Source organism: Cynocephalus volans, chromosome 6 (assembly GCF_027409185.1).
Source record: "Cynocephalus volans isolate mCynVol1 chromosome 6, mCynVol1.pri, whole genome shotgun sequence".
NCBI lineage: Eukaryota > Metazoa > Chordata > Mammalia > Dermoptera > Cynocephalidae > Cynocephalus > Cynocephalus volans.
Genome location: NC_084465.1, coordinates 55,758,415 through 55,784,207, shown reverse-complemented (window position 1 = coordinate 55,784,207; position 25,793 = coordinate 55,758,415). Strand labels below are relative to the sequence as shown.

Sequence of the window (25,793 nt, the reverse complement as noted above, 5' to 3'; positions counted from 1 at the left end):
AAACATGAAAAGCCAACAGTGCTCAATTTTCAATAGGCAAAAAATATTTTATTAGACTTTTAATTAAAGTATTCTTTGAATCTTATGATAGTCCTTGAAGTGAGAAAAGGAATTTAAACGTTTGAATATTGTAACATAGAGTAAACGGCATGCCTTGAAAATGAAACAATAGACCTAAAATGGACTGAAATCATTTTGAGAAACTGGAGCATACATTCATTGGCATTTATCTGATGACATCTGCACACACGAATAGAATGTCCTTTCTTTGTTCACTGCATTTTATTCATCACGGTTACACACATTTTTTATTATATGCACAATTTGAATAAAGGATATTCTAGATCTTCATATTATTTATGGTTTCAGCAATAATTCATAAGGAATAGAGAATTAATGAGTAATAGATGACAAAATGGTTACAGCTTAAGAGCGGGTAAAGAAAAAATTTAAGATAATTCATCACACTATATTTTCTCATAAATGTTTATGGTTTATATATAACCTATAACCTAATTATATTTGTAACAAAGAATTTGATTTCATTTTTTGATTGCACAATATATTATAAATTTTATTAATATACTGAAATATTCTTCCCTAAATTTAGTGACTCAGTAAAATTCTCCATAGAATAGAATAAGGTTTTTTCCATTTATTCATGCTTGCTATAACAACTGGCTTATAAACATCACTTGGGAATATAGTTGAAGCTAAAGTTTGGGGGAGCAGCTCTCTGCAGAATTTAATCTATATGTAATTTTTCTGGTGACCGGGTTAAAATGAGGCATTGATCATCACACTTGGGTACATTTTTTGCTCATGTGAATTTTATACTAAGTACAGAAGATAACACAGGAAAAATGTAGTTACTGATTTACCAGGTTCAGAACCTCCATTTCTGTAAGTGTGTGAGTGGGTGTTGCGGGGGATAGGTTGGGAATAAAGGGGATATGTGTTTGGGGTGTGTGGGTATATGTGTGGGTTTAGATGAGGTTATGTGCATGTGTGTGGAGGATGGGTTTCTACATAAATATCAATCCTAATTATGTGCTTATGTGTATATTCTGCATAACTAAAAGTTATTATAATATCTGAATTTTATTGTAACATTGTTAAGAAAGAGAAACAATACAAAGACTTGAAAAATGACAATTATTAACAAATCCAAAACTGTAATAACAAGGGTAGAAACAAAGAAAAGGAGATTCTCCCATAAGAAACTTAAAGTGAATTTTAGTCTACATAAGCCAACTTTGGCTCTTCACTTATAGACAAATAAAAGTCCCTTAATATGCCCATCAAAATGGCTAAAATGTCTTTTTGAACATGGCATTAGATATCACATCTCCAAGGTTTTATTGTTTTTCTTTGAGCCAGAATTGAGATGTAAATTTTCTACAATTTAATCCTTCTCAAAATCTTTAATATTCATCTTGAAACTCGGCCCAGTTATAAGCATGGGTGATAACAATTAAGAGGAATATGCTGATACCCATAAAACAATATCTTTGTCCGAAACAATATTTAATTTTTGCCATACAGAAAATCAATACAGAGATGCGATCAAATGGCTTCTTCCAAATAATTCAGTGCATGTGCCTCCTTTAGATACACTTCCTGAATATACAAGAGGGAATGAATTTTTTTTACATTGGAAAAATCTGTAAATGCAACACTAGAAAGTAAACTAATTATGAAACCAATGACAGCTATTTACGAAAAATGTTCTAATACTTAAGTATAAAAACCATTGGAAAAAGTACAACTAAAAATGCGAAAGAATGTTCAGATTATTTTTGAAGTCTGGAACTGTAAGTAAGTTCAGATTTTATTTTATGGGCACTGTCTTCACAAAATTAATTTTGGGGTAGGTCTTGCCAAATAATTGAATCAAAACTGTCAGTTCAAAATTCACGCTTTTTCGGTAATGTATTAACCGTGTGTGTGTGTGTGTGTGTGTGTGTGTGTGTGTGTGTTTAAAATTTATAATATTAAATTCTTCAACTAATGCCACTTCTTACTTTGCTTTGGATTCACGTAATGGTGTTTCTAAAACCATGGAACCTCTTTTGGACTATGAAACAGATCCTAAGGAGAGACTAAATATAAAATTAATATTCAAAAATGAATAAATGCTCTTTAATGAAAGTACTTTTGAAAACTTACCTAAATTGAAATAAAAAATTACCAGATTTGTGTCATTGCATTTTCATATTCATCTAGATCAAGTAGAAATTCACTTTAAGGAAGTAAATTTAGAAGTTTCTTCATTTCATTTGACCTTTTCATTAGATTTTATCAAAATATTGTTTCATTTTTGTGGGTGCTTCTGTGGGTGTGTATAAAAGTTGGAGAAGAGATTGTCTTCATTTTCAACAGCATAGAACTGAGGTAATTAAATAAGATTATACTTTTATAGTCTTCACTGGAGAATTGTCTCTGTCTTTGGCTTTACCTGACTGTACAGACCTGGCCTCTCTTATTTATTTATTTATTTTTTGCCCCAATGTCTCCAAAAAATTTTAAATTTGTAAATATTTGGAAAGAAGAGAGAGATATAAGAGAGATTTGTTATGTTTACAAAAAAACATAACAAATCACTGTCTTCTCCCAAATTGATCCAGGAAATGGGACCATTTAAATTTCAAATGTTTTCTAGGTTCTTTAAAGATTTCTCAGTGTTTCCAGTAGTAGACTTATCAGGCTTTTTTTCTTTGGTTTTGTTTAAATTATCTTTCTAAACTGCAAGTATTTTGGCCAGAACTTTTCTCACTGTGTGAGAGTTAAAGAAAAAATAAAAAGCAACAAATATTTTTCTAGGACAGCTGGCTAGTCACATACAATATTACTTTTCCCCTTGTATTACAGTATCATCTCATATAATCAACTTTGCTGTTTTCCATTCACTCCTAAACAAATTGCCTTTGTTCTTTTTGTTCCTTTATTCTTTCATGTAATGCTCAGGAATAACTTTATGAAAAAGTTCAGCTGACATTTTGATTTTAATTATATTGAATTTACAAGTTATACAGTAGAGAACTGGCATCTTTAACATTCATAAATCTAGCAGATTCATTCATTTAAGAACTTGACTTAAGTCCTTCAATAACATTTTTTATTTTTCTTCATAAAGTTTTTACATATCAAATGTATAACATTCCTAGGCATTTTGAATTTCATTGCTAAATATGCATTTTCTAATTGTTCTTCACAGTTACATAGGAAATTATTGATTTTTGTATCTTAATCTTGAAAATAGAAACTGCTATCCTTATACTGATTCTAATAACTTCTAGATTATCTTTCATTTTCTATAAATTAACATTCATAAAATATCTGGAAAATGACAGCTATTTCTCTTTAATTCTTATAATTTCTATTGATAGTATACGTTATTTTTTCTATTTTTCTTTTTTTAAAATATATTTTGTGCCTTATTTTTCTGTTCAGGACTTCCAGAACAATGTTCAGTAGAAATGGTAAAATAACAGGCATCCTTGTCTTGCCATGATTATAAATATCTTGTTTAAATGTTTCAGATAAGAATGATATTTTTTGTAGGGTTTTGGTAGGTAATGACTATTAAGCAAAGAAAATTTTCTTTGTTTCCAGTTTGTTAAGAGTTTTTATTAGGAATTTGATGTTGACTTTTATAATTTTTTTCTCCATCTGTTCAGCTGATTATATAGTTTCTTTTTTTTTTTTTTCTTTATTAATGTTCTGAGTTGTTGGTACATTTTCTATTATTGTATCATCCTTGTGTTCTGGCATATAACCAAACCCATATGAAATAGTTTTCAATATATATTGTTGGATTAAATTTACTAATATTTTAATTTAACTTTGATAATTGAATCTTGATTTTAATTTTTTTTCTCTTTGCTGACTAAGAATCATGATGGTTTGTTTACTACTCATTTATTCATTTAAATTTTTCCCACATGTGAGCTTTTCTTTAGAAGGACTCTACATGGAGAAAATCTATTTGAACAATGTTGAGAAATTGTCCCTGGAAGTGTTTTACCTTTTGATTCTGCCAGGCATTCCTAGGGCATCATTGGCCTCAGGCAAGTCTATATATTAATTTCATGCCTTGGAAATTTTTGGACCAACTGTGTAGTATGATCTTTATTATGAATTTATTTCTCTTTTCTCTCTTTTCCTCCCTCCTTCCTCCCCCCACCCCTTTTCTCCTATAACTTTATTTCAGTGATATTCTGAAAGGACTGTGGCAAATTATTTTACTCTGTCCACCAATTCATCTGAAAGCAAACCTTCACTTGATAAACTTTCACTCTCCTTAGTTTATATGTCAGTCTTCTCCATCTTCCCCATGGTAAGTTATTTTTAATATAGTTTGTATACCTAGTGTACCACACAGTTCATCAGTCATTGCTCAAGAAGTATTTCTTGAATAAAAGCATGAAATCTAGCTAACAATTTTAAGTGCTTTGTTAAGACTCAAAACATCAAGAAACAATCGATTCATTGGTTCAAAACACTTTAATATATTCTATATGACAACTACTGTGTTGTCACTCTGACCCTAACTTCTAAGCCACTGCACACTTAAATTTTCACTTTTTCTAAACAGCTTATACATTTTTAAAAATAATAGTTTACTTACATGGTAATATGTACTTGGTCACATCAAATTTTAGTTAAATACTCTTTGTGATACTCAGTTTCTTATTTATTTAAAACATTTCTGAAATAGAAGGCTGAATAAGGTACAAACTGGTAGAATTAAATGCTCTTTGAAGTGATTTTTGTGTATACACAAAATTTACTTACAATGATAAAATTAAATTTAATAAAACAAAAAATTAAAGTTATTCTTTGATTTTATCAAACTTATTAACTATTACCTTATAAAATTTCTTTATTTTTTGTACATTTCTTAATACTTGGGGCATTGGAGTATCAACCCTTTAAATGAAATAATACATATTTTGAGGTTTCTAAAAAAATCCATGATTTTTGAAGTTTTTCCAGAAGGTAGGTGTTTAGCTTCTCAGATTTTTTCCTAAACAGTGAAACTTAAGTTACTCTTTTATTTTGTTATTTAAACAAATTCAAATCCAATATGTTGTCTTAACTGTAGTATGCCAGAAAAGCAGTATTTGAAAATATGATCTAAGTTCCATGATAACTGAAAGGTAGAATTCATTGCAGAAATCTGTATGAGAGTACAAAAATATTTCTTTTGACAAATAGTCTTAAGGTGTTTTGTGAATGGTTCTATATTATTATGCTTCCATTTTTTAAAGTGTTTTCAATTTTATTTTTGAAGTACTTTTTATGTAAATGAAAATTGCATATTTTAAGCACTCACCGCCCCCCCCATTCTCTTTTCTCTTATTTATTTTAACATTTCCAGTTAGTGATTGCTGTGGAAATAGGGAGAACCTGTCCCTGGAGTCCTGCACCAGCACCATCAATATAAACATCCAGAATGTCAATGACGAGAGTCCTGTTTTTATGTAAGCAACAAGTAATCTAAATATTTAAATGCTAAGATTTAACAACTGAACCTTTTTTTTTTTTTGCAATTTTCAAAATTGATTTTATTCTTTCTTTTATAAATTGCATTCAGTGCTTGCCAGCTTTTTTTTTTTCCACTTTCATGTCTCTATTTTTTAAATTTTTATTATTTTTTAAATTTTATTTTGTCGATATACATTGTGGGTGATTATTGCTCCCCATCACCAAAACCTCCCTCCCTCCTCCCTCCCCCCCTCCCCTCCAACAATGTCCAACTGAACCTTTTTTTAAAGCAAGATAAATATCAGTATTTTACTATTATTCCCATTGTCCATTAAAAAATATATTCAAAGCAAACTTCTATGAGCCTTTACCTTATTCTCATTTTACATGCACTGGTGGTCAACTCCATTTATATTTTGCTCTTGCAACTACAGAAAAAAGAAGATTTTTGGCGGGATAATTCAAAGCTTCTGTGTTCCTGCCGTTTATCTTTAATAAGCCAAGTATTAAAGAAAATGCACATTTATATATTCATATTGTGAAATCTGTGTAGCCATTCTAGAGAACTTGGGCAGTAAGTACTTGCTGATATAAAAGTACTTATAAACATATATGAAATTAAGGGCTGAGCCCGTGGCGCACTCGGGAGAGTGTGGCGCTGGGAGCGCAGCGACGCACCCGCCGCGGGTTCGGATCCTATATAGGAATGGCCGGTGCACTCACTGGCTGAGTGCTGGTCACGAAAAAGACAGAAAAAAAAAAAAAAATTAAACATATATGAAATTAAAAAGTAATTGCAGAAGTGTTTGTAGTATTTTGTTATCTGGAATAAAGTATGGTTTTCTAGTCAGTAGAAGGACTAAAGCAAAGACAAAGGTAAGATAATACATATATATGTACATATATAATACATATTTATATATAAAACAATTTACAAGGAAAGATTTTTTTTTAAGGCCAGGGGCTTGAAACTGTTACAAAATATGTATCACATGAAATTTAAAATATTTGCTGTGTAACACAGATGAAAAGAGACATTTGTTTATACTGAGTGATAAAAAAAAATCTCTTTTGTCCCACAGATACATACCAGATGCGCCTATAAATATTTATGAAAATCTGCCTGTTAGAACAAAGCTGGTCAAGTTGACAGCAACTGATAGAGATGTAGGGGACTTGGTACATTATGAATTTATAGGTACACAAAAAGAATTTTCTATAAATGAAGGTACAGTAACTTTTTCTGGCTCATCATTTTGTAAAGTGTAATATAAAGTAATTTTCACTAGTAAAAAATAAGCCTGGTTACCATTCTATTGGGATGAAGCAATCTTTTAAGTATTTAGCAGGATATTTAGCATATTTTTATGAGGTAAAAAACAATCATTTCTTCCTTCTCAGAAGTACGGAAATAGTCTGCAGAATCTGTCTTCTTCAGTAGAATTCATACAATTCAGACCCAGAATAGTGTTTCTTGGGATTTTATTGTGTGATTTTTTTCTGAGAAGTGAATTTTCCCATGGAAACCAGAATGCTAATTAAAATAAATTGAATATTTATTCTACATTATACATTCTCATAAGCACTTTGCACGCATAATAACTCCTTTGGGTTTTTACTATCCAAGTCCCCATTTAACATATATCACCTGGAGAGGAATTTTAATTTACTCTAGCTTATACAACTAATTTCCGTGGCAGAACCTGCCCTTGAATTCAGTCTGCTGAATAATGACACTTGTAACTCTAAATATACATGACCAAAAGTTAGGAGTTCATGCTTCTAAAAACTTAAGCAAAAAGCAAGGGGAAAAGAAAAGTGTCTCCTCTTTGAAAAGGTGATGTACTTTTTCAGACATGAAAAGAGCAGGATTAACCCATACTGATGATCATATCAATAAAAGCAGCCCTATGTAGAGAGTCAGAATCTGAGAGGGGTGGGGAAGGTGACCCGTGGAGGGGACACTTGGTGTGGCAAGTCAGAGCTTAAGCAGGGAGAGTGAAGGGTGCTCAAGCCAATGGGGAGGAGAAGGGGATGGCAGCAGAGACAAGATCAGTTACACATAGGAAGATTGGTAAAATAACTCTGTTAGAGATCAATGAAGGCTGGTTTCTTTTGTCAGAGATTTGAGTTACAAATATAGCAAATGAGAAAACTAGAATGAACCATATGGGGATGATATAAGATTGAAGGTATAAGAATGAACTTATGTTTTTCAATGTATATATCTGTACATGTATATGTGTATGTGTAGTTGCATAAATATTGATGTTAACTGCATGTGTACATACACACACACAGACACAAATGCATACATTCTATATCTATGTCTACTAAAAGAGTGAAAGAGTTTAGGAACATATCACAACAGCAATGAGCACACCTTGTACTCAGATACTGACTTCTAAATACCATTTTTCCTACAAGAACTCCTTAAATAAATGGCTCTTTTTTTAGGCTGCAGCAGTTAAAATGGAGGATGAACCAGAAAACAAGAACATGCTCAAAAAAGGATGAGATTATGTCCAAAAGACACAGAGATCAGATTGAATTGGTTCCCCCTAGCCAATTCTAGGGCAATTTGAATATTAAAATAGTAATAGTTGCATATTATAACCCACTAAATAAAATGGGACACTGTGAGTCCACAGAGATATTATACCTAAATATATAGAAATAAACACATAATACGTATATATTGTTTATAATATATATAAATCTATAATACATAAATATATAGACATAATACATACATCCTGTTTCTCATCATCTTGTAAAGGATGATGAGGAACAGGATGTTTATGCAGTTTCATAGTACCTCTCCACAAAATGTTTACTGATGGCAAAGGATAAAATATCAATTTGGGAGTGGAGAAAACTGGCAAACCCTCAGTTAAGTAATTAAAGTGCACATCATCAGTGATGAGACAAACTGACAACACGCAACAAGAATATAGTATAACTTCTGTCATATTTAATCAAGAGCTACAAAACCCGAATCTAATCATTAGCAAATATCAGGCAAACCTCAGTTCAAGGAAATTCTCTGAAATTACTAGTCTTTAATCTTCGAGAGGGTGAAGGTCATAGAAATCAAGGGAAAAATTGAAGGACTTTTCCAAATTGAAGGAGACTAAAGGGATGTGACAATGTGAGATTCTGAACTGGATCTTCAGTTCAGACGTGAGACAATTGATGAAATTTGATTGGGAGTCTTAGTATTAGATGTATTGATGTTAACTTTCTCATTTTGAGGTTTGAATCGTGACTATGTTAGCGAATTCCCTTGATTTAACACATTAAAGGATTACGGGAATATGAGTCATCAGGTCAGCAAGTGGTTCAGGGAAAAAAAATGCTTTCCACAAGTTTGTGATTATTTAAAAATTTAATAATTAGACTGAAAAATAGGAAAGAAAAAGAAAAAAGATGATAGCTCTAGAGATAGGCAGGGAAGAGCCAACACTTTACATATTCTAAAAATTCTTGAAGCAAATAAAAGCAATGGAACATAACAAATATTCAAAAGTATCATTCAAGAAAACCTTACCACAGTAACGGAAGATTTGAAACTGCATATTTAAAAAGCAAACTAGATTTTTAGGAAAACCAATCTAGGGTGGCTGAATCTAAGACTTATTGTATTAAACTATTAGAAGTTAATTTAAAAAATTATTTGAGCCCCTAGGCAAAAGGACTAAGTCACTTTTAAGAGAGTGACAATAAAATTATAAACAGACTTTTCTACAATACTTTCTCCGTAAGTTAATGGAGTAACATATTTAGGAAACACGAGGACATGAAATGTGAGTTAAGAAATTTGTATTCAGCACAATGACCTCATAAATAAAGATAGCAGATAAAATTTTAGGAATATAGAAGCACTAAAGAAATATTGTTTCTATGAGTTTTTCCTGAGAAATCCACTAGAGAATGCACTCTAGACAACCAAAACACCTGGAGGGATATCAACATAAGAAATGATGGTGAACTTCAATTATATATTTGTCTACAGAATGAAAATGGCATTGGGCCGATCCCGTGGCGCACTCGGTAGAGTGCTGCGCTGGGAGCGCGGCGGCGCTCCCGCCGTGGGTACGGATCCTATATAGGAATGACCGGTGCACTCACTGGCTGAGTGCCGGTCACGGGGGAAAAAAAAAAAAAAAAAAAAAAAAGAATAAAAATGGCATTTATGAAGGAGAGAGTGTATTACACACAACGGTTACATGCTCTGCAGATATAAATACAATAAAATTCTTTAAAAAGCAATTCTCAGTTAAAATATCAATTTTTCTTTATGTTGATTTTAGTTATTGCTGGTTTTCTCTTTGTATATGTCCCCCTGCCCCACCCACACTTCTCTGCCTGGATTTCCTGTTCTCATTTTTCAACACTCCGCCTAGGCTTCATGTGTGCTCCCCACCCCACCTGCCATGACCTTCCCATGAAATATGTTCTCATCTATGCAGTTTAGGAGGCTTCTCTCTTCCCTTCACTTACCTCACCCATCGTTCCTTACTGATCCACTTTTGTGACTAGCTTGTGAGTGTCTTCAGGTCAGCAATTGAGCTGTACTTTATCCCTAGAACTATTTTATCCATGCCACTATTTTAATTCATAACTTATTTATCTTATGAATGCTGAACAAATTTGCATCTGCCTTCCCTTTAGATTCAGTAGAGGTTACAATCACCTATCCTTTGGATTATGAAGATGTAGCCACGCCATAGTCTTGGGTATTATATTTTAGAGCATACGACAATGAGTGAATGCATTCAACAACTGGGACACTTACAGTGGTTCTACAAGATGTAAATGACAATCCACCAAAATGCTCCCAGGATGTTTACATGTAAGTTATGGTAACAATTGTTTGGTCTTCAGATTTTGGCATTAGAAGAAACAGGAGAGAAATAAATAAATATACATTATACCATCCTGGAATAAAGCAGAAGCTTTCATTGTTTCTGTTCTGTATTTTCAGATCATATGCAGCTTCTTTTTCTTTTTCTGCTGATTCAAGTGGACTTGTTTTATTTGTTCTCATAAAACTATAAAAATTAAAGGTAGAAAGAATTCCAAAGGATGACTTTGTCTAACTTCATGCTTTCAGAGAGGTAAAACAACTATTACAATAAAAGTTCATGTTTGTATATGTAGCAAAGTTATAATTCATTTTATATTTTACTAACATTTATAAAAGATAGTTCTAAAGCCACATGCAAAGTTATCTTTCTTGTTCTGGCTTTCAAATAACATAGAGATTTAAAATGCAGGTATGATATGTTATTCCCATCATAAAAATGGAGTCCCAAATCTGTAAGAGTTCATTAACTTATTTACTGTGTAAGAGTTACACAGTAAATACATAGTAGGCTGGATCCTGAAACCCAGATTTCCGGATCCTTAGTGTGTTGTTCTCTAAAGAATACCAGAGTGCTCAGAAAAGTCTTAACCTAGTCTGGGAGTATTCTGGTAACACACTCTTCTTGGTATTCTAGAAATGATGGTATTATATGTTGGTATTATATCCAACAGTGTATATAATAATTAATCTATTATTGAGTATTATTAGTAAATATTTTAGTAATTATTACTAATAATTATTATCAGTAATAATAAATAAGTAATATAATTAATATATAGTTTAATATTCCATATTATATTAAAAATTGAGAAAAGCAATAGAAATTGTGTGCTTGCAGCAACAAAAGATTACCTAGATTGAACTAAAATCAATTATATGTGGTAGAATTTCAATAGCTCTGCATGTTGAGCAATGGAAGCTACTGTTTAATCAGAATGTTCTCTTTCATAGCAAAAACAATGTTTTATAATGCATTAAAAGGTTTTTGGTGGTCTGCCCTTGAATAACTTATTTCCCACTTAAGACAACATTTTACAAATACAAATGCAGGCATGTATTTGATCACTTTATGGTAATAAAATATAGCCCAAAATCCACACATAAAAATAGAGCCATTTCTCTGCTTTACTTCAAAAATCAAATTTTAGTTTGTAAACTTTTTGCTAGAAATGTTTGGCTAAAAACCCAAAAGGCCAAAAGAAGAAAGAATAATCCTGTAGCCACTTCAATAATAATTTGCAACAAGAAAACAAAAACGCTATCTACGACCTAAGGAACCAACAAACACAGAAACCAAACAGTAAATCAGAAAGCAAGGAACAAAAGACACCTAAGACAACCAAACAACCAAGAAAATGCTAGGAATAAATCAACACCTTTCAATAACAACTCTTAATGTAAAAGGCTTAAATTCCCCAATTAAAAGATACAGACTGGCTGACTGGATCAAAAAGGAGGACCCAACTATATGCTGCCTACAAGAGACCCACCTCACACATGAAGATTCACACAGACTAAGAGTGAAAGGATGGAAAAAGATTTACCATGCAAACAGAAAAGAAAAACGAGCTGGAGTAGCTATTCTTATATCTGACAAAGTAGACTTTAAACTAAAAACCATAAAAAGAGACAATGAGGGACACTACTTAATGATAAAAGGACTGATCCATCAAGAAGACATAACAATCATAAATATGTACGCACCCAATGTTGGAGCAGCCAGATTTATAAAACAAACTCTATTAGACCTAAAGAAGGAAATAGACACTAATACCATAATAGCAGGGGACCTGAACACCCCACTGTCAATATTAGACAGATCATCTAGGCAAAGAATCAGTAGAGAAACACAAGATCTAAACAAGACTCTAGACCAATTGGAATTGGCAGATATCTACAGAACATCCCACCCAACAACCTCAGAATATTCATTCTTCTCATCAGCACATGGATCATTCTCCAGGATAGATCACATATTAGGTCACAAATCAAGTCTCAATAAATTCAAAAAAATTGGAATTATCTCATGTATCTTCTCAGACCACAATGGATTAAAACTAGAAATTAATAACAAACGAAACTCTGGAAACTATACAAACACATGGAAATTAAACAGCATTCTACTCAATGACATATGGGTCCAAGAAGAAATCAAGCAGGAAATCAAAAAATTTATTGAAACTAATGAAAACAATGATACATCATACCAAAACCTGTGGGATACTGCAAAAGCAGTATTGAGGGGGAAATTTATCGCATTAAACACTCACTTCAGAAGAATGGAAAGATAGCAAGTGAACAACCTAACACTTCACCTTAAAGAACTAGAAAAACAAGAACAATCCAAACCTAAAGTTAGCAGACGGAAAGAAATCATTAAGATCAGAGCAGAACTGAATGAAATTGAAAACCAAAAAACAATTCAAAAGATCAACGAATCAAAAAGTTGGTTTTTTGAAAAGATAAATAAAATTGACAAACCATTAGCATGGCTAACTAAAAAAGAAGAGAGAAGACTCAAATAACAAAAATTAGAAATGAAAAAGGCGATATTACAACTGATTCATCTGAAATACAAGGAATCATTCGAGACTACTATAAACAACTATATGCCAACAAATTTGAAAATCTGGAGGAAATGGATAAATTTCTGGACACACACAAGCTCCCAAAACTGAACCGTGAAGACATAGAAAATTTGAACAGACCAATAACAATAAAGGAGATTGAAGCTGTTATCAGAAGGCTCCCAACAAAGAAAAGCCCAGGACCAGATGGATTCACAGCAGAATTTTACCAAACATTCAAAGAGGAATTGACACCGATTCTTTACAAACTATTCCAAAAGATTGAAACGGACGCAAATCTCCCAAACTCATTCTAAGAAGCAAACATCATCCTGATACCAAAACCAGGTAAAGATATAACCAAAAAAGAAAACTACAGGCCGATATCCTTGATGAATATAGATGCAAAAATCCTCACTAAAATACTAGCAAACAGAATACAGCAACACATACGAAAAATTATTCACCACGATCAAGTGGGATTCATCCCAGGGATGCAAGGTTGGTTCAACATACGCAAATCAATAAATGTGATACACCATATTAATAAAGTCAAACACAAGGACCATATGATCATCTCTATAGATGCTGAAAAAGCATTTGATAAAGTTCAGCACTCATTCATGACAAAGACCCTCTATAAGTTAGGTATAGAGGGAAAGTATCTCAACATAATTAAAGCCATATATGACAAACCCACTGCCAATATCATCCTGAATGGGGAAAAGCTGAAAGCTTTTCCTTCAAGAACAGGAACTAGACAAGGATGCCCACTCTCACCACTCCTATTCAACATAGTGTTGGAAGTACTAGCCAGAGCAATCAGAGAAGAGAAGGAAATAAAGGGCATCCAGATTGGAAAAGAGGAAGTCAAACTGTCCCTGTTTGCAGATGACATGATCCTATATATCGAACAGCCTAAAACCTCTACAAAAAAACTCTTGGAAATGATAAATGATTTCAGCACAGTAGCAAGATACAAAATCAACACACAAAAATCAGTAGCATTTCTTTTCTCCAATAGAGAACATGCAGAACGAGAAATCAAGAAAGCCTGCCCATTTACAATAGCCACCAAAAAAATAAAATACTTAGGAATTGAGTTAACCAAGGAGGTGAAAAATCTCTATAATGAGAACTACAAACCACTGCTGAGAGAAATTAGAGAGGATACAAGAAGATGGAAAGATATGCCATGCTCTTGGATTGGAAGAATCAATATAGTGAAAATGTCCATACTACCCAAAGTGATATACAAATTCAATGCAATCCCCATCAAAATTCCAAAGACATTTTTCTCAGAAATGGAAAAAACTATCCAGTCATTTATATGGAAAAATAAAAGACCATGCATAGCCAAAGCAATGCTGAGCAAAAAAAAAATAAAGCTGGAGGCATAACACTACCTGACTTTAAGCTATACTACAAGGCTATAATAACCAAAACAGTATGGTACTGGAATAAAAACAGACACACTGACCAATGGAATAGAATAGAGAATCCAGAAATCAACCCACACACTTACTGCCATCTGATCTTTGACAAAGGCACCAAGCCTATTCACTAGGGAAGGGACTGCCTCTTCAGCAAATGGTGCTGGGATAACTGGATATTCATATGCAGGAGAATGAAACTAGATCCATACCTCTCACCGTATACTAAAATCAACTCAAAATGGATTAAGGATTTAAATATACACCCTGAGACAATAAAACTTCTTAAAGAAAACATAGGGGAAACACTTCAGGAAATAGGACTGGGCACAGACTTCATGAATACGACCCCAAAAGCACGGGCAACCAAAGGAAAAATAAACAAATGGGATTATATCAAACTAAAAAGCTTCTGCACAGCAAAAGAAACAATTAACAGAGTTAAAAGACAACCAACAGAGTGGGAGAAAATATTTGCAAAATATACATCTGACAAAGGATTAATATCCAGAATATATAAGGAACTCAAACAACTTTACAAGAAGAAAACAAGCAACCCAATTAAAAAATGGGCAAAAGAGCTAAGTAGGCATTTCTCTAAGATATACAAATGGCCAACAGACATATGAAAAAAATGCTCAACATCACTCAGCGTCCGGGAAATGCAAATCAAAACCACATTGAGATACCGTCTAACCCCAGTTAGGATGGCTAAAATCCAAAAGACTCTGAACGATAAATGCTGGCGAGGTTGCGGAGAAAAAGGAACTCTCATACATTGTTGGTGGGACTGCAAAATGGTGCAGCCTCTATGGAAAATGGTATGGAGGTTCCTCAAACAATTGCAGATAGATCTACCATATGACCCAGCTATCCCACTGTTGGGAATATACCCAGAGGAATGGAAATCATCAAGTCGAAGGTATACCTGTTCCCCAATGTTCATCGCAGCACTCTTTACAATAGCCAAGAGTTGGAACCAGCCCAAATGTCCATCATGAGATGAGTGGATACGGAAAATGTGGTACATCTACACAATGGAATACTACTCAGCTATAAAAACGAATGAAATACTGCCATTTGCAACAACATGGATGGACCTCGAGAGAATTATATTAAGTGAAACAAGTCAGGCACAGAAAGAGAAATACCACATGTTCTCACTTATTGGTGGGAGCTAAAAATTAATATATAAATTCACACACACACACACACACACAGACACACACACACACACACACACAAAAAAAGAACCACAAAACCGGGGTGTGGGGAAGAAGGTATAACAATCACAATTATTTGAAGTTGATACGACAAGCAAACAGAAAGGACATTGTTGGGGTGGAGGGGGGAAGGAAGAAGGGAGGGAGGTTTTGGTGATGGGGAGCAATAATCAGCCAAAATGTATATCGACAAAATAAAATAAATAAATAAATAAATAAATAAATAAATAAATAAATGTTAATGTACTATTAAAAATAAATAAATAAATAAATAAAAATACGAAAAAAAAAACCAATAATAATTTGCTTTCACTTTCTATTCCAGCTAGTAGTTTTCAGATTCTTATTGGAGGAATATTAGAAAATTTTGATTTTAGAGCATTCATGTTAACCAATTAGACAACTCAACTTTTATTTCACTATTTTTTAATCCTAAGATAGTTTAAATGATTAATATTAAAAATTTTCTTTTAAAACTGAGAAAAAATACAATTCTAACTGTTGATACCAGTCAAGATACTGACCACTAATTTCTGTAAAAGAAATTAAAAGATATGTCTCATTGGATAAACTCTATAAGCATTTCTTTGTCCTTTATGCAAAGAGCAAGGTAGGTTGGGTGGCTGTACTATGTGGCACTCCCCTGTGTTGTGACTCAGTGTTCCTAGTTTATTCAATTGTCTGGCTTTCCCCTTTGGTTGCATTTTGCCCCCAACCACATGGAGAGAAGAGAGAGAGAACATGAGGAAGGTACCTCAAATATCTAATCACCTTATTTAGAACTGATATATATATAGCTTTTCCACTACATATCATCTGCCAGAATGTCTCACAGCCAACTGCAGAAGTCGTAGGGAAGCTGGCACATACAGAGGGACATAGGAATATTGGTAAGAGTCAACAGTCCCTGCTAACTGTTAAGTACATTTAATAAACGGTCTGTAGTTCTCAGTTTCCTTATTTTTAAAATGGAGACAATGATAAATTATCTGCCTAAAGGAAAAAGCATGGACAATTAATTTCAGGAAATCACATAGAGCTCTAGAATTTATAAATATAAAATTATGAATCTGAGGTACAAATTGCTATTTTGTTCAGTGATAACATGTATTTCTTAGTAAATTTACTGCTTATTAATCCAACATAATAGAAGTTATTGTCCTTGGCCTCAGCAGGGATGCCAAATAGTTTCTTATCTTACACAATTTTTCACCAACACTGTGATTTTCTTATTGGCAGGAGTAGTTATTTAAAATATGAGCGGATTTCAAATCATTTTTTAAATTAAATATTATTATCTGCATAAATCTAGATTAACATGTTATCACACGTTTTTTCTCATATTTTACTCATTACAGCATTGAACTTCCTGAAAACATCCCTGCTGTAACTCTTTTCCTATCTTTAACTTGTACAGATAAGGATAGAACTGTTCCCAATAACTATATAACTTATCATTTGATTACGTATACTTTTATAAGCAAAACCTTTACCCTCACAAACAATGAACTGAGAATAAGTATTTTAAAATTGCTCTTTGATTATGGCCCTGTGATTAACCTTAGATAGAAAAACATTTTATTTTTATTATTATAAAATTTTTAATGAACTACAGTAGTTCAAATAGCTGATGGCAGAATTTGTTCCTGGATTTTCAACTGAACCTTAAATTGCCAACAACATATTTTAAATTTGTGATGAATGCTGGAATGCAATTTTGATCTTAGGAACTGAACTAGGAAGGTTATAAGTTTCCAAGAACATGTGGTTCTCTGATTAAATATTGCCTAGTCCTTTGGAATGTGCTGAGATTACCATAATTACCTTTAATAAATATATTAAATGACTATTAAACATAGTATGTGAATAGAATTAATATGCATATTTTGTTACTGTATCCTAAAATATGCAATAGTACAAAATTTTACTAACTCAGGAAATCTAGATTTTATTTCCAATCAGTTTTCAGTCCTATGTCAAGCTATATGTTGCTATATTCACCTATTTTTAAAAAGAATAGGCAGGATTAGATTAGGCATTGTGTTTAAGAAGGAATTGTGGATAATGTCTGGACATTGATATGATAAAATGTTGCTCATCTGATCAATTAGTTGAAAAGAAACTCGACATGGTCTGGATGAGTATGACATAGGTAAGATGGACTTTTTTTACCTTGTTTGATACTGAAGCCACTGTAATGGTACTGCCCCGCAAGTAGCATTTCACACAGTTCCCTATTACCACTCTGTGATCGAAGTGCACAGAATCACTTTCACAACTTTAAAATACTGCGATGTCTTTCAGCTCTGCCTTTTAGTTCTGCTGTTCGTGCTGTCGAGACTGTTAGAAAATCCTCCCTGTTTTGGGTCTCTGTTACCCACACACTTTTGCACAACCTTCATAATTTTGTTTAGACATTATTTCTTTTAGGAAGCCATCCCTGATAATTCTTCTCCTTCTTGTCTGATTTAAGTATTTTTTCTTGGGTTCTTACAGCATTTGGAGTCTCTACCACTATGACAGTAATCACACATTCCACCTTTGTTCCCCCAATTAGGCAGTGAAAGAAAAAATCTGTTATTAAGCTAGTGTCTGACACATGTTCAGTGCTTATTAGATATATATTAATCGATGACTGAATGAATGAGCAATGAATGAGCAAAATTAAACTGTGAAATCATTTTGTAAGGCACTGACAAGATTTAGTAATAAATTACTGCCAAATACCTCAATGACACATTTTCATAATTCTTTGCTACTAGAAGATATTGTTGATATAACCAGAATATTAAAACAGATCCTTATAAACTACATATATGTGTGTGTGTGTGTGTGTGTGTGTGTGTGCATGTGCAATGTTTCTAACCTAATAATGTTGGGAAATAATACAATATTAAAAATATCCTCAGTTAAGAATACAAATATCATGGCACTGTATAACATTTCTTTGAATCTTCCTTGTTCAAGCAACTCTAACAAGAATAAAACAAATAAAAACAAGCACACAAAACACATGAACAAGCAACCAAATTGTTGTATTGAACCTGTTCTAATTATGGCTAAAGTCATAAAGCCAGCCACGTAAACTTCCTGAAGGCAAAACCACTGAACCAGAGTACTCCATGATGGCTTTGGAAATTATACCTTTGCCTGGAAATTAAAGAATATTAACCTCATATTATGGAATACAATTTAATTTAAGTTTAATTATGGAATATTAAACTCATTCGTATATGGTATAACCCCCTTTAACCCCATTTTCTTTTTTTTCAATTATTATATTATTGAAATGAGATCTATAGCATTTTTCTCAACAGGTGGTTAAGTTCAGAAAGGGTTGTAAAAGTGTCAACATCCTTATCTTGCTACAGCAGCCAGGGAAGAGAAGCCCGTTTGTAGAAAAAGAAACTGACACAATTTTTATGTTTCGTGAATAACATTTATTAGAAGAACACAGAAAGAACATGTGTTTGGCTTTCCAACAATGAGTTGTAAATTCACAATAGGGCATAAATAAGATACAGATTTTTTTAAAAATGAAAAATTAAATCGGTATGTTCTTAGATAATCATACATTGGTATGCGTATTGTAATTTGGAGAGAAAAAAACAAGTTTTAGCAGCTGCACAAAACTAGGATTTATAATAAGCAACAACAATTTTATGTTAAAAAATTATAAAAGCTCTAGTAGACTAGTAGATATTAATTCTAAATTTATCTTAACTCATTGAGGAGTGATGTCAACCAGGGTACCAGCGATAGCTATGAAATCTTAATGTTTAACAATGAGTTATTATTTAACGAATCCAAATGATTTCATATGCAATATATTTAACTTATTAATTAAATAATAAAAATGAATACTTCTTTAAATCAGTATTGCTAATCATGCATTTGAACAGGTTATTTCTCTCTAGTGATCATTGACCTGAAAAATCACCCCAATACATTTTTATTAGTCAATTCATTTTAAAATTATTATTTTATAAGGTAATATCTAATATTTACAAGTTAACATAACTAATGTACTTGTAAGTTATGAAACGCAGCAATAAAATGAACCCCTGAACCCATCACCTCACATCAGAATTAGAATATTACTAACAGCTGTGCCACCACCCACTCCCATCCTTCTGCTTGTCCTCTACAGGCAACCATTATCCTTGTGCTTGTCATTGCCTTGGGGATTTTATACTTTTCTCATCTATCTAGATATTTCTAGACAATATTCTGTTTGGTTAGCTCGTGAGCTTCAAAGAAACTAGTATCATAATCTATGCTGTCTCCTGTGACTTGATATTTAACTTATGTTTCTGAGACTCATCAATGCATAGGAAGTACATATTCATTATCCACCCATCTATCTATCTATCTATCTATCTATCTATCTATCTATCTATCTATCTATCTATCTATCTATCTATCTATCTATCTATCTATCTATCTATCTTTCTATCTATATGTCTGTCTATCTGTCATTTAGTTGCTGCAATATTCCATGTCATTCCTTAATATTCCATTGTGCAACATTAACCCTTCTCCCTTAATATGGGTTTGAATTTCCTTCTGGTTTTTTCTTATTATGCATAAAATTATAATGATCATTTTTGTGTGTTTCTCTTGGTGCCCACATGCAACCTTCTATAGTGTGTGTACATGAGAACAGAATTGCCATGTCATAGTGTATGTAAATGTTCAATGACATGAGGTGGTGCCAGGTTGCTTTTCCAAATGGCGTTATCAGCTTATACTTTCACTAGAGAGTATAATCATTGCTCTTGATCAATGTCCTTATGATAATCCTACTCCCACACAGTTTAACATGCTTTTGCCCGATTGGTAATGATATTGCACACTTTTCATATATTCACCAATTGTGTTTCCCTTGTGTGAAATGCATAAGCATTCTTGCTTTGTTTTTCTTGTTGATTTGTATGATATATTCAAATATTCTGGAAAATATCCTATATTTTCCTAGAAATACTTTTACAAATGGCCTTTCATATGTAAGTTTTTCTAAATGTAAAGGAACTGATTTTGTGGTTTGGAGTGAAGTAGGAATTCAATTAATTTTTTTACACCTTTTGGAATACCAACTGTCACAGTGATATTTCTGCAGTGACCTGCTATGCCATTTCTGACATATATAGAATTTCTATATACACCTCCCTCTGGTTATTTTTTTATTCTAGTTGTAGTTCTTTTCAATGCTCAATTGATTTCTATTTTTTCATATTATTTTAATGTAAGTGGGTTAGAAAAGGCATACAGTAAATTACAGGAGCGCTGCTCCTGTGACCTTAACTTCCTGACTGACATCCAGTTCAGAGCTATTGGTGTACTTTATGTGACCTCTCTTTATCTACTTAGAATACAGACTGCAGAATATTAGGATTAAAAAGTACTTTTTTCTACTTTATTTGTGTAGATGCTATTTTCTTCCATATGACTAATTCATTTACAGTCTCCAATTTCTGTAATTCTTGGAACATTGTAGAATCTTAAGAAAATGATGTTATTCACCTGTGCTTTTCTGCATCAACTCATCACCTAGTTGCTACACATAACTTCCCTCCCTAATAGGTATTGGCTGTTTGTTGAGAAAAATAGTTAATGTGAATGTGGCTGAGGCACAAAAAAAACCTGGGAAGAGCCAGAGACACAGCACGCCATTGCATTTTTTCCACTCCTCCCCTTGGATGCCCTGAGAAATAGTCTAGGCTATGAGCATCCTGAGAATTGTGTGATTATGATGAGCTGTGCAGGGGAAGACTCTTACCATTGTCCCTTTTACTTAATATTATTAAAGATCCTGAAAGCATTATGCCTGCCGTGCACATCTTTCCCTGGAGAGTACCGTGAAAGAACAAAAATATGAGCTGCTTTGACCTCTCTCAGTGAACGGAACTCAAGTTTGTTTTTTGCATGATTTTGAAGCTTGCAATTCAACTTGCTTCTAAGAGATTATTCCCGTAATACTAACCCAGACCTAACTTATTTTGAAAAAATGCAAATAAATTCATGACAACTACGTGCAAATAAATTTACAACTACTTTTATAAATCTTAAATACACATCATAGTAACTATGAAGAGAATGGATGGAATAAGAAAAAGACAACCTATGGCAAATGAATCAGTGTGAACAAATGCACATAAAATATGAAACCTTAGTTTTGCTACTACAGTGGTATACTTTTACAATATAACGTAATAATTACAAAGTGCCAGAATATACAGTATTATCTTAGCTTTGCAATAGATTTTTGGTATGTGTATTATAGAACTTTGCCATACACCATGGAAACAGCTAACAACATGTGCCTTTGAGCACCTGAAATGTAACTTGTCCGAATTAAGATATGCTGCAATTGTGAAATGAGCAATAGATTACTCAGAATTAGTGTGAATAAATAAATATAAGCATCTCATCAATATTTTTTGATGTAGACTGCACGTTGAAATGATAGTATTTTTGATATGTTTGATTAAATAAAATACTTTGTTAAAATTAATTTCATCTTTTAAAGATTTTTTTAAAAATGTGGCTACTAGAAAAGTTAAAATTATATATTTGCCTCCATTTGTGATTCACATTATATTCCTGGTGGACAGCACTGTTACAGAATATCACCTTCACTTATTTGTTACCAATTTGTTTCACATGTCTTAAGTTTGGATTCATGTAAATGACAAAATAAATGTTTAATCAAATCAAAACAAAACTACCAGTGTATTATTTTTCATCTACAGATTGGACCTACACATCTAAATTTTGATAATGCAATTTTTGCAGGAATGCACTTCAAATATAAATTGTCTGTGAGAGTGTCTGACCAAGGAAATCCTATACTATCGAGTAAGAAGTAATTAATTTGAAATATTAAAATAGTTTGAGTTATATAAGATACTAGTGTATTTAAAAATTAATTCTTAGGAGTTTATCACATTTGCAAATATTTCAATGGTCTGTTATAATAAGTTATGTAATTATTTGTATATTAACTAATTTAGTGCATATGTATTGCTATTTAAAAACTGAAAGCCTAAACAAAAACTGAAACTAGAGTGAATGATTCCCAAATGTTTAATATAGCACTTTGTAGTTATTTAAAGACAATGTCAAAGGTGAACGTTTCTAAAATTTTTGAGTGCTGATTAAAATTAGTTTATTCTGCATTAGAGAAAATACTAATATTTGGAGTCTCATAGTAAATTACATTTCCTTCATTGTTTCTTTATTATATTGTCATGGTGAAGTATTTTAATCATATTTCGACAACTGAACACTATGTCTGCTCTTGGAAACTATGATGTTTAATTCATGATAGTAGTATTTATGTATAAACATATTTTAAAAGGCAATTGCTTTGACAGGTATTTAAAATCAGTTAATAGAGTGCTTTAATCCTAAACTTATTTTTAAATGCTCTATGATTGAAAAGGTAATAACAATAATAATTATTAATATAAATGTTCGTATAATTTATACACCTAAAATTTAACATATAATGTGAAGCGTTAATTAAAAAGAAAAAGGAAAAGTAATTATTATTGGAGAAGACATATGATCATCCTAACTACATTTTTTATGTACTTTTTTCTTCACAGCAGTTATTAAAATCATTGTAAGGATGAGTCGCATAAATGAACTGAATCCGGTTGGAAGTACATCGTCATTTACCCTCAGTGTATTTGAATATACTCCAGTTGATACACTCGTTGGAAAAATTACATTTACAGATGCAGACTGGCCATTTAATAATATAAAATATACCATTGTTGGAGGCAATTTGGGAACACCTCCCAAATTTTACATTGAACCAGATACAGGTATTGTAAAAACTCAGATATCAATTAATAATAAAAATAAAGAGTTCACATGTACTCATTTGCAATTTATTTTATTTAGAAACTGTGAACATGGGAACTTTTTTTTAAGATTAAAAACATCTTGCTCTTGAACCATGTAATGGTCATCTTAGTTAGTTAGCTGTGTCCATAAATTCTCAGTGACTACAGAAAAAGCTCTTCAGAAAGCCTATGCACATGTTTGTTCTTCCATATATCTAAGAATGTGTAACAAGTGAACAAAATAATGTATGAATTAATATTGGCCTTGATTTTGCTGCTGATTTCCACCTTAGGAATATGAATATATAACCCAAGTTGATTTTGCATAACCAAAGTTAATTTCCATTTGTTCTTGCAATGATTATTTCATCTATATAGGCTATAATTTAGTATAAATTGAAGATATTTAGTAGTCCTGGGATAACATATCTCCCTTTATTTTTGTGTCAGGAATGTTAAAGCTATTGGATTCACTAGATAGGGAAACTGAATCATGGTACAAGATAGCTGTGAGAATAACCGACTTGGACAACAACGCTGTCCCTGACCCCCTCAGACAGAGAAGTAGTACTGCTCGGGTGACTATCAATGTTCTGATAAGAATTAGTCACTACTTGTCATATTGTTATTCCTTAGGAGGCAAATTCTTGAGAAATAAAAATGAAGGAAAGTTGTGAATGATTAAAGTTCAATTCCCTTAACATGCACCTAAATTCAGAGAGTAGCACGTTGAGTCCAAAAATCTTCTAATTGTAACATACAATGACAAAATTTTCATTATATGCAAACTAATCTGTGTGATTTCTGAATTAATTTGACTCCTTACAAATTTGAACTTAGATGAAGAGTGTTACCTCTGGTTGTATTTAAGAAGTTGCTGGAAGAATCATTTTGGGTTAAACATATTTTCATAAACAATCAAACACATGCTCTAGAGTGTTAGGAGGTTATGCTGTTTGATACATTTTAATTTGTGTCTCTGTCTGACTGTTCCCTCCCTCTCTAGCTTTCACTGAAGAAATATCTTAATGTTTTCACTAGTAAAGATCCTGAGAGATCAGCCACAGAGTCTCAGAAACATGAAGTATAGAGGCAAGAACTATTTATAGAATATTTAATGCAAGGATATATTTGACTTGGCTTGTTAAAGACTTACATCAATACAATTCTGTATATTATGTTCATTGGCAGAACTATGCAGAAAGAGAAATTTCCTTTAGAGAGAGTGCCAAATTTTCTTTATCTATGACTTTGTTTTCACTCTTTTGTGCTACTTGAGAGCAGTAAGAATTCTCACACTGGGTCATATGAAAAAGGCAATAACTTCTAATAATAAAAAGAAAGTTTTAAAACCACAAATATTGGTTAGAGCCTGTGCATACTCTTGCATGGTGAACACTTTCATATGTGCTCTTGGTGAGCTAAAATAGTTAGCAGTGTCCATGACTCAGTGTTACAATCCCCAGTATAGGCTTATTATGTCTGGAGAACACAATAAACCAGGCCAAAAATCTTGGTGGAGAGAAATTTAATAAAGTGACTTGAATGGTTTCAACCATTACTCAGAGTATGTCATAAGCTAATGAGCCTGCTGTCCTTATGCAAGCTTTCAATAATACACCCCAAGGACACTCTGAGTTACAGTTTAAGTATCAGTAGATGTCCTTCCTATTTGCACTTCTATAAACTGATCATGACCATTTTCAACTTTTGTGTGTGAGCTCTTATGTTGCACTAGGTATGAGAACAAAAGATCTCTTTGTCCTTCATCCATAAAAGCATTCACATTTTTTTCTCCTATGGGACTAGAAGGATCTATTCAGAAATGAATACAAATTTCTCGAGATTAGGCAATAGGCTATGTGAGTAAATTTCCCGCCGGCAGATGGGTGGGCTTATCCTTTGCCTAAAACATTGTTACTAAATTTAAAAACTTCTTCTCTAAAAATATGTCCAACCAAACTTTGGTTTAGGCCCAAATTCTCCAGTACAATTATTTTTTTTATATTACACCTTGTTCCAAAGACTATTGATGTTTACATATGAAGATAAACACAATATGCAATACCACGTAAATCAGAGGTAGATGAAGAAATCTAAATTTCATCTGTAAGAATGAACAAAAAACAAATATCTGTGTCTTTATAAAATGAACGATTAATACTATAGGGACTGAACGATTGTAACCTCCTCCCTCCCATATCCATATGTTGAAGCCCTGACCCCCAGTGTGACCATGTTTGGAGGTTATATGTATTTGCATTAAGTAGTAGTAAGGATTAGATGAAAAAATGAAGGTGAGGCCCTGGTCTGATGGGATTAGTGTCCTTATAAGAAGTCTCACCAGAAAGCTTGCT

The 25,793-nt window shown here is 32.6% G+C and overlaps 1 protein-coding gene across 1 annotated transcript in view; it reads left to right on the top strand.

The window, feature by feature from the left end:
* The window catches only part of LOC134380917 (protocadherin Fat 2-like), a 144,147-nt gene that overhangs the window by 30,009 nt on the left and 88,345 nt on the right, over positions 1 to 25,793 (top strand). The window contains 8 exon segments of the mRNA XM_063101042.1: positions 110 to 119; positions 5,384 to 5,486; positions 6,573 to 6,718; positions 10,165 to 10,345; positions 16,942 to 17,096; positions 22,334 to 22,441; positions 23,194 to 23,415; positions 23,887 to 24,026. Of these exon segments, the coding sequence (XP_062957112.1) occupies positions 110 to 119; positions 5,384 to 5,486; positions 6,573 to 6,718; positions 10,165 to 10,345; positions 16,942 to 17,096; positions 22,334 to 22,441; positions 23,194 to 23,415; positions 23,887 to 24,026 (1,065 nt within the window).